The 9,592-nt window shown below is 41.5% G+C and overlaps 1 protein-coding gene across 4 annotated transcripts; it reads left to right on the forward strand.

Annotated features, from left to right (window-relative positions):
- The first annotated feature begins 1,674 nt into the window (after nucleotides 1-1,674).
- LOC148040374 (type I inositol polyphosphate 5-phosphatase 4-like) lies at nucleotides 1,675-7,626 on the forward strand. Of its 4 annotated transcripts, XM_087698965.1 has the most exons (15): nucleotides 1,675-2,443; nucleotides 2,570-2,714; nucleotides 2,806-2,883; nucleotides 3,442-3,520; nucleotides 3,609-3,713; nucleotides 3,802-4,465; nucleotides 4,948-5,138; nucleotides 5,242-5,350; nucleotides 5,787-5,935; nucleotides 6,035-6,266; nucleotides 6,381-6,427; nucleotides 6,527-6,590; nucleotides 6,670-6,789; nucleotides 6,879-6,946; nucleotides 7,039-7,625. In XM_087698965.1, the coding sequence occupies exons 1-11, from the start codon at nucleotides 2,405-2,407 to the stop codon at nucleotides 6,396-6,398; spliced, it is 1,809 nt and encodes a 602-aa protein (XP_087555091.1). In that variant the 5' UTR covers nucleotides 1,675-2,404; the 3' UTR covers nucleotides 6,399-6,427; nucleotides 6,527-6,590; nucleotides 6,670-6,789; nucleotides 6,879-6,946; nucleotides 7,039-7,625. The 4 variants fall into 4 exon arrangements, with proteins under 4 accessions (XP_087555091.1, XP_087555099.1, XP_087555082.1 ...); XM_087698973.1 differs by lacking the exon at nucleotides 6,879-6,946 and having other exon boundaries at nucleotides 6,989-7,626; XM_087698956.1 differs by having other exon boundaries at nucleotides 6,879-7,625.
- The last annotated feature ends 1,966 nt before the right edge of the window (nucleotides 7,627-9,592 follow it).

Below are 9,592 nucleotides of genomic sequence, written 5' to 3' on the forward strand. Positions count from 1 at the left end.
CCTCATAGTGGGACACTCAAGTTGCAAACTACATCCCAAATCGATTCCCAAACCAATAAGGTTAAATGTGAGTTTTGTACTTTAGAATGACATGACATGGTGAATAGTCCTATGCTTATTCTTGGGGGTCAACAGACGCAAAACATGTCCTTTAGATGTGTACATTAAGCCTTCTTGATGAACCTTGGGAGCCAACCTCATTATCTGGGGCACTATAGGATACACTGAGACCCTCTAATCATATGCTTATTTGATATCTTAAAAGTAAAGCTATCACAAGAAGCATGATAAGGGATCTACATTGCTATTGAAGACGTGCCTAATGTACTCAATGTTATCAAACCCAATTCTTACATTTTGAGTCTTTTTAATTAAATGCAAGTTTCGAACAAACATTTATTTTGGTTGGCAGTGGCTCTAAGGCAATTGCCCAATTTATACATGCGAGATCTTACTTGAAGTTTTAATGTGTAAATAAACTTTTAGACTTGATGCTTTGATATGAGTAAATATTCTCTAGAACAATTTAAACTCAGGTTGGTGTGCAAAGTGTGAGTAAAGTGACATCACAATGATTTGCACTTCATAGAAAGTTAGCAAGTGGCATACATAAAGCAAATTTCCCCAATCCAGAAGGGGCAATATTGGTTGGCCAGCACACCTAATTCTCTTTGTGGTCCCACACTTGCTAGTGCATGCTATCAAATCCCTTGCTTCATATTTGAGCACAAATAGACAATTCTAAATGGTCTTGCCACCATCTTTTTTCCTTTCTTTCTTCTCCAAGCAATTTGGGAGTTCAGATACCTTTTCTTTAGCTTTGCTTGCAACAACAAAAGAAACATAATGTGGGTGTTTTTTAGAACTTGCTATCTGTACAAGGAATGCTTTTTGATGGCAACAATGCTCAAAAGACAAATTTAGGCCTCTTTCTAAATGCCAATTAGAGTTATTTTGGCTTCATGTCTTACAAAAGAATTGAACACGAAGATTTGTTTTTCCCCTAGGTTAAATTATGTAGCAAGTGGTCCATGCAACAATCTTGTCCTACCTCGATTGGTCATTGACCAAGATGTTCTTTGTTAACAATAATTGATCCCAATAACTTTTCTATGGACAATAATAAAAACCTTAGCGTTAAAAGGATCAAATAGCGTAGGAACCATGTTCTCAAAATGTGAATCTGGAAGTAAAACTTTGGGGCGCCTTTTGTCTTCCTCGGCCAACTTGCTTGTCAAGGCTAAGATGGATACAACTCTCCATCGTTCGTTATGTCACCCCAACAAAGCATCCACCTATCGTCGTAGGAGGACCTTCAAAGGATGATGATGGCATGAATGTTATGGTGTGAGATACTTGAGGTTAATGTAGAGCCTTATAGGATGACAACTTCTATAGGAAGACCTTTGTGTGTGTGGAAGGTCCTTCATGACATGATTAGGTTTTGAGGAGTACATGCTGCCAACCCAAAACAAGAGGGCCATTGAGATATCTCACAGGCCTCACCAAAAGTGGGGTTTTTGTGAAAATGAAAACGTGTTCATAACACGCTTCCTGAAAGGACTCCATAATCCATTGGGCTACCCCTTTTCCTAAAGCAAAAAGGGGAGCTGTTTATCATTCTTCGAGCCTTTACACCACATTTGACACGTCAAATTCAGCAGCCAACTTCAACTCTCTCTCTCTCTCTCTCTCTGTCTGTGTCAGAGCTCTCCCTTGCTCGTCATCATCACCATTATAAAAGCAATCATCACCCTCTAACCATTGCCAATCTGTATCGTTTCTTTGGTCTTCTTCTACGGTCTACCTACACCATTGCAAAGATTCACTTCTTTCATCAAAATAAGCAGGTAATCAGTTCTTTGATTGGCAACTGGATTCTGGTTGCAGGCCTGCAACTTGCTCTAGTAGGAACAACTTGCTCTAGTAGGAAGTTACCTCTGTAGTTTGCTTCTTTTCACCTGCACATAATTTCCCTTTCCAATCGAGTAAGCTCACTCAGTTGGCAAATTGTGAATGGACCCCGTCGGAGCTCCCACTGACAGACAGTTAGCATACAATTCTCTAGTAGGAAGTTACCTCTGTAGTTTGCTTCTTTTCACCTGCACATAATTTCGCTTTCCAATTGAGTAAGCTCACTCAGTTGGCAAATTGTGAATGGACCCCGTCGGAGCTCCCACTGACAAACAGTTAGCATACAATTCTACATCTTCGAAGGCAAAATTTTGGCAGAGTGCATGTCCAGAAAGAAACCCTTCCGATAGAAGGATCAGTTTTCTTCCTCTCCATAAAGAAGAAGAAGAAGAAGAATCTTGTTAGTAGCCGGACAAGAAAAACTTGCTTTGCAGTTGAGAGTACTTTCGTCCTTCCATTGTCAGTCTGAGAAGACCTACATCGTCCATTGATGACAAAAATGGTGAAGGACACCAAGAAGACTGGGGAGGTATGTGGAAAAAAGATGAATTATAGAGTCCTTCATAGTGCAGGTTGGCCTTGCTACCATGATCTCCCTGTTCCAGTGGATAGCACTGTGGCGCTCATTCACTGCACGTACTCACTTTTCTTGCAGCTGCTGTGGCCTCGTTTGGTCATGAAGAAATGGCTCAACATAAAATCTGCTGGGGATGAGTTCAGTGCCGATGAATTTAGCGCAGACGAGCTCGATGATTCAGAAACTGATGATACAGAAAGCGAGAGCGAGTGTGAAGGTGAAGGTAACACACATGGTTGCTTTACTGAAAGGACTTTGTTGGCTTGTTGGTAGCTGTAACTTCTCTGATAGCACCATGTATGACCCACTTGCAGAACTGGGGGCAGCAAGTCCAAGCTGTCATGCAGTTAGGAAGGCCTCTTCTCTGCTCCCAAGAAAGGACTCTAAGAAGGGTAAGTGGTCCATGAAAGTCTGTACTTTGGTGTTCTTCCAAATTCGATCCACACATCCATCAGGGCTTCTACTAGAACAGCAAGACACTGGAAACTGGTGCAAAAATGCAGTGGCAGTACGTACATGCGTGCGTGTGCACACCTATGCAAGTCGAAAATTCCATAGCTCAAGCAGCTCTCGTCTTGTGATGGGCTGGAGCCCAAAGGGATGCAGCAAAGGCTGAATCATATATCCATCAGGGCACCTGTTGTGGTGTGTTGTTGGGTGGAGATTGGCTCCCAAGCTGCAGTGGAATGGGATTGTTTGCCAGCCACTGGGAAATAGGCACTGATTGTGTGAATAGAGAGAAGCTCCATCCGTGAAGGGATCTCACTAGTTTGGGCTTCCCATCTGTGAAAGCTCCGTGAGTGGAGTGGTCTTTCATCGGCGATTTGCCTTCCATGTCTACGAGCTTAACATCTTTGTACGATGCATTCACAAGCTTGATTGTGCATCTGTTATGTATACTGTCGAGAAGATTTCCAGTCTTTGCATATTTCCTGTTATGTGTTTTGCAGGTGAGCCAATCAGAAATACCATCAGAAGAAGGCAGTCAGAAACATTACAAAGAGAGTACACCAATATTGAGGATTTGAGGTATAACTCGTATCAAAATAGAACTGCTGTATCACAGCCCCACCAGAAGTTTTTGATTCCCCCTGGTTGCTGGCTATTTGCACTGCAGGATAGCTGTGTGTACATGGAATGTTGCTGGAAGAGCCCCTCCTCCCCACTTGGAATTGAATAATTGGCTGGAGATGAATGATGCTGCTGATATTTATGTTGTGGGGTATGGGCCATTGGCATCTACAAACCATGATCCTTGAAGTGACCATTGTAGATTGCCAAACCATAAATATTGAGGCTTGTTTTGGCAGGTTCCAGGAGATTGTACCTTTGAATGCAGGAAATGTTTTTGGTGCAGAAGACACTGCACCTGCGATCAAGTGGCAAGCTTTGATTCGTGAGACGCTAAACAAAGCAAGACCAAACAGAGGTGCATCCCACAGTGCCCCTCCATCACCATCGAGAGAGGTGGCATCTGAGTTCTCTGATACTTTATTAGGATCTGCAGAGATAGACAACGAACATGTTCTGATTGATGAGGAGACTAGTTTTATCCCTTTCTCTCCCTCCCCATCATCCTCCAAAGAAGAGTCAGATGATGAACAATTATTTGGAAAGCCCCAAGAAAAACTCATTAAAGTATACAGAAGCACAGAGCGTATCGGCCTCAATACTGCAGATCTCCAGAGAAGGGTGTCTGATCCTGTGAACTGGCTGTCTGCTCATGTTTTTTCAAATGATTGCAACTTTATTGAAGATAAGACTGTTGCTGTACCTATGCAATTATCCAAGGCCAAAGTTTTATCTGCTCTTAGACATCCACTGAGGCAAACCATACGCTATGTTAGAGTTGCCAGCAAACAAATGGTTGGAATACATATCTCTGTATGGGTGCGCAGACAGTTGCGGCGGTACATTCATAACTTGTCAGTTTCTTGCGTAGGTCTTGGAATCATGGGATACTTAGGAAACAAGGTACGTTTCCATCTTCTTGAGACCCACAAATATGTGGAGGTCTATGCATGCATAATGGTGGATAGATGCACGCATGAAGGCAGGCATAAGGTCCTAAGTCAATTCTTGGCTATGGCTGGTGGGTGTAAATCCCTTGAAAATGTGGTCTGTATGGCATGCTGCTGGTTGGGGATCAGCTCCTTGTTGGCTTTGATTTGGCATGTGAAGGGCTGGGTTTAATACCTGGTCATTCCGTGTAGAATGTAGATAAGCACCTACAAATAAACCAAGTGTGTCTGTCTGTGCACGCGTGTGTGTAAATGCAGACCCTGGATTATTGTGTATTGGTGTCATATCTTTAAATCCGTACAAGTGCACTTGCTCAGAGATGTGATCTCATGCATGCCTACATGGAACATGGAAATTGCATGTCATTGATAAGTATGCTCGTGTCCAGAGGCTTTACCTGCAGTCTTACAATAAGCCGTCATTCACAAACACAGGGCTCTATCTCTGTCAGTATGGTGCTTCATCAAACCAGCTTCTGTTTTATCTGCACTCATCTTACATCTGGAGACAAAGAAGGTTATGAGCTTCGCAGAAATGCTGATGTGACAGAGATACTAAAACGCACTCATTTTCCTGCCACAAGGGGAATGGATCTTGGTGTTCCAAACACAATATGGGAACATGAGTAAGTAAAGGTTAACTTGTGCATGTGAGATATGCCATGCCACTTTTGACACAGTGTATTACAATGAAGTTTCTCTTATTGACCTTGGAAAACGCTGGCACAGCCACATAATTTGGCTCGGGGACTTGAACTATCGCCTGAATTTGACAGACAATGATATCCGTTTCCTTGTAGCAAGAGAGGATTGGACGGCACTTCTTTGCAAAGACCAGGTACATGTGTGAAGAATGATAGCCAGTTTCAGTGCATCAAGTTACACTAACTTTGACTGTGTTTCTCTATTCTGTTACCATTATGTTTGAGATGGTTGTGTGAACTTCAAAGGAACTCCCCATCCTTTACCTAAACAGTACTCACCATCTTTTTTATGGTCAAAATTCTACACTTATTTCTGGTCATTGATCTGAAGACTCTGCAGCATGCTTGTCTGGTTGAGAAGTTCTTGATCATTTGTAAATGATCAAGAACTCCAGAAGACTTCTCATCAGAATGGGAACTAAAAAGCAGCAACGCGATCCTTGTCTTGATGCTTAATCTTCCATAGCAATTTGCATTTAACCATGTCTAACTCTGACCATCTAATTTCACCAACGTTATGCCAAGGGCAGGGCCAAGAAGGGTAATAATATGACTCCTTTCCATTTGTAGCTAAAGAAGGAGATCCTGAGAGGTCATACTTTTGAAGGATGGAATGAAGGAAATATAGATTTTGCCCCAACTTACAAGTATGAGATGAATTCCAGTCGATACTTTGGGGAGGCTCCAAAACCTGGAGAAAAGCGAAGATCCCCAGCCTGGTGATTTTTCAGGAAAACGTTCAACCAGAAAAGTACCATTTAAGGATTGGAGTGCTGTAGAATTTCAATTATTTGAATTCATTCGATACAAATTTGCAGGTGTGATCGTATACTGTGGCATGGAAGAGGACTAAAGCAACTGTCCTATAGACGGGAGGAATATACACTGTCCGACCACAGACCGGTAGTTGCGGTCTTTGTAGCTGAGATAGAGGTACTTCAGGAAAACAGAGTGAATAGAATTCTGGCCTTAAAGAATGCAGATGCGAAGATTAAAGAGCTTCTTTGGCAATCTCCTAACTCACGTTCAGAGAAATTATGCTTTCACGAGGTATTGAACAGCTATTTGGTTCCAGTTGCTGTACTTTTGTTAGTTGACATTGATCCCATAAGGTATCTCAGCTCACTGATGAGGCACCTGTGACATTCTTTCGATTTTTTGCAGCAATCTTTCTCAGTATAAGACAGTATGCCATGTCCAATGGAACAAAGGTACAGTGACACATGATGAAGATTGTTCTTTTGTTGCAGTTGTTTGCTTAGTTCTTTTCAGAAAGCCTCCTTGACAAGGCCCTGTTTGGTCTGAATTAGGGGGCTCAACAAAGGAAGGCTGAAACCTTAAACCTCTGAAATTTCTCTTAAGACTGCTTCTATGGTACGTGTATATTTGGCAGAGCTTGCAGCTGCAAAAACAAATGTAATCAGAGAGGTTGATTGTGTCTTGCTTATTGCAGGCCTTTCCAATGGAGTCTGAGAGTGACATTGTCTTTGCTGTTGTGGACTTGATAATGAGCATCAACGAGATTATAACGCGTTTTACTGGCTACTGATCTAATGATGATGCCGTTGGTAACGTAAGCCATATTCGCTGAACTTCATAAATCCTTTTATATTTTCACAAACAGAACATGCTGTACTCTTAACACTGGTGCTCTGATTTCAGGATGACAAGATATATATATATTTTTACTAAGTCCTGTTCGCATTTGCAATTGAGCTGTCCCTTTTGAGGTACTAATTCACAGCTTCTGTTGGATCTTAAAAAATGTCAAGTTTCTAGTAGACCTTCTATATGTGCCGTCAATATAAAATGACTGGCTCAGGGGGTGGATTGCTGAAGATTCGGGGACTATGCATGATGTCTATACTCCTGGTCCAAATCAACAACGCCATGCACTCCCGTGATTTCTGAGCAGCGATTCTAACTCGCAGATGCATTGGGCCTTGCTGACAGTAAGCCTCGATGGACAGTGTGCCGCCATATCATGGTTGAAGAAGACCATGGAATCAATCCGCAAGCATGCCTCACCTGCCATTGACGCAGGTAGTGATGTGTCTAATCAAACCATGTTGATGTCCATTGTACATTTGCTACCTGAAGACCACCATTGATGAGCCAACTGTGTCCAGTCCAGTCAGGCCAGCAGTTGGGCTTCAGTTCCATTGTACATTTGCTACCTGAAGACCACCATTGATGAGCCAACTGTGTCCAGTCCAGTCCAGTCAGGCCAGCAGTTGGGCCTCAGTTCCATACAGAATGGTGGATGCTTGAATATATCTTTCAATGTAAACTTTTAACAGCAAGCAATGACCTCACACCTTACATTATTAGCTTGTTTAATGCTTCAAATTGAGATCACGCCAATAAATTATTGCTATTTTGATCCGCATTCATAAAAGAAAGCACTCTCCTGTTCATTTTCCAAAATCTCTGGGAAAATTTACTTGAGCAGGATAACTTGCAAGTTTGTCAGCAGTGACTTCACACCTCATATTCAATTGTTTAATGCCTCATTTTGATCCAACAAAGTATTATTCCGATCCCCATTCAGGGAAGAAAGTACTCTCTTGCTCATTATTGGGAAAAGCTAATTAAAATAAAGCCACACAAACAACATAGCAGGCCCAAAAATAAATGAAATAACCAGTACCACAATTGTTGGAAGGGAAAATGGATATGTGAGAAAAAGCTTACAATGATGATGAAGAGAAAGGCGAATCATAGAAGACGAAGAAGAAGAAGAAGAGGAGAGACACACCAAATTTTAATTGAAAAATCCTTCCAAAATGCCATAAAGCCCAAAAATGAAGGAAAAATTACCACCAAATGGCAAGCAAGCAAGCACTTACCATCTTTACTATTAGTTAAGGGGAGGTTAGGACAGGTGCCACGTGGCAGCCCCCAACCTCCCCACAAAGAAAAGCGGGGGCGGGTGCCACTCGTCCAGCACCCGCCCTTGCCACGAAAATCGCGCCCGCCCCGGCACGAAGCGTCGGGGCGAGTCTAGGCACGGAGTGCCTAGCCAATATTAGGATGCCTCATCACCTCGATTTGCTGGTCATGATTCACCTCAAGTATCTTTCGGGAGCTCTAAAAACCCTACAAATTTTATTTTGTCATGTCCTTGAGCTTGGTGAACCTAACATTTTTATTTTTTGACGTGCTTGAGCTTGGTGTGTAGAGCTTAAAGCATTAGGTTCTAACATTGTCATTGGCCACTACCGTCGTTTGGGTAGGATTTCCTCTTAACCACCATGAGTGTTGCCTAGGATCATGTTGATTCACTTTTGAGGAGGTAAACATGATTGTTACTTAACTCTAAGGGTCTAAACCTTGTGAACTCCTTCTTGGGGATCGATTCTAACCATTGCTAAATGAGCGAATACACTCCGAAGTGAGAAAACCACCATCTCAATTGGGTTTCCCCATCATCTCAAGTGCTACTTTGGATCACCACCATTGACTTGTAGGCCTGTAACACATCATGATTATATGAATTTGAAGCCCAAAATAAGCTAGAGGCCTTCTTGGGATCATGCCTAGACACCACCCATCAAACATGAGTATCTTGAGTGGAAAATACTATCATTTTGGGTGGAATGCTGCATGCTACTTTCTCTTATCAACTTGATACTCTATTATGTTAGTTGGTTTGAAGTGAACACATCAATTTTCAATTTTTTGATTTACCATGAAATGTATGAAATAAAATAACCATCTTATGTGATTGAATACATTCCTTACCTAGAATCATTAATAATTAAGTCATAATAATTAATAATTATATTATATGGGTAGTTTATAGTTAAGGATTTGCTCTTATAGCTGAATTGTCTTACCTATATGACAATGGTTGATACTTACATATTATTCTAACTTGGTAACAATTTATAGTCACCTAGTTAATAGTTAAATGCTTAATACCTTCTTTTCATGGATTAATGCTTACACTTAGTTGTTAATGGCACTAAGTTGCAAGACTTACAAGTCCAATGAAACCTGTCCCCATTTCCCAAAGGGTTGATTGGCTATGATAGATGTTATTTCCATTTTGTCATTTCTAATTAGCACTTTCATGGTCTGACACTTATCTCAATGTTTTGTTAATTGAGCAACATCCCTAAAGAAGGTAGGACACCATAATTGAGCTAGAAGTACTTTGTATATAGTTGTATCCCTATTGAAGTGCTAACTAGGTTTGCTATCCCTCAATGTGCTTCTTGCAGCATATATAGCATCGCATGCTTGCACACACATCTTCTCAATGATCTATTCTACCCTAATTAATATAGTTGGTTTGCAATGAGATGCTATGGTTGAGTCTTGGTAAGGAAACGCGTGAGTCTTGTCTTCTCCATTAAGTGGTATGGCAATTG

This window comes from Lygodium microphyllum, chromosome 2, assembly GCF_053477565.2.
Source record: "Lygodium microphyllum isolate KBCC chromosome 2, Lygodium_microphyllum_v1.1.10, whole genome shotgun sequence".
Lineage (NCBI taxonomy): Eukaryota > Viridiplantae > Streptophyta > Polypodiopsida > Schizaeales > Lygodiaceae > Lygodium > Lygodium microphyllum.

Coding starts and splice junctions, on each gene's coding strand:
- LOC148040374 (XM_087698948.1), top strand. CDS start 2,405: ATGACAAAAATGGTGAAGGACACCAAGAAGACTGGGGAG. Junction 5,139..5,241: donor AACACAATATGGGAACATGA/GTAAGTAAAGGT, acceptor ACGCTGGCACAG/CCACATAATTTGGCTCGGGG. Junction 5,936..6,034: donor AAGCGAAGATCCCCAGCCTG/GTGATTTTTCAG, acceptor ACAAATTTGCAG/GTGTGATCGTATACTGTGGC.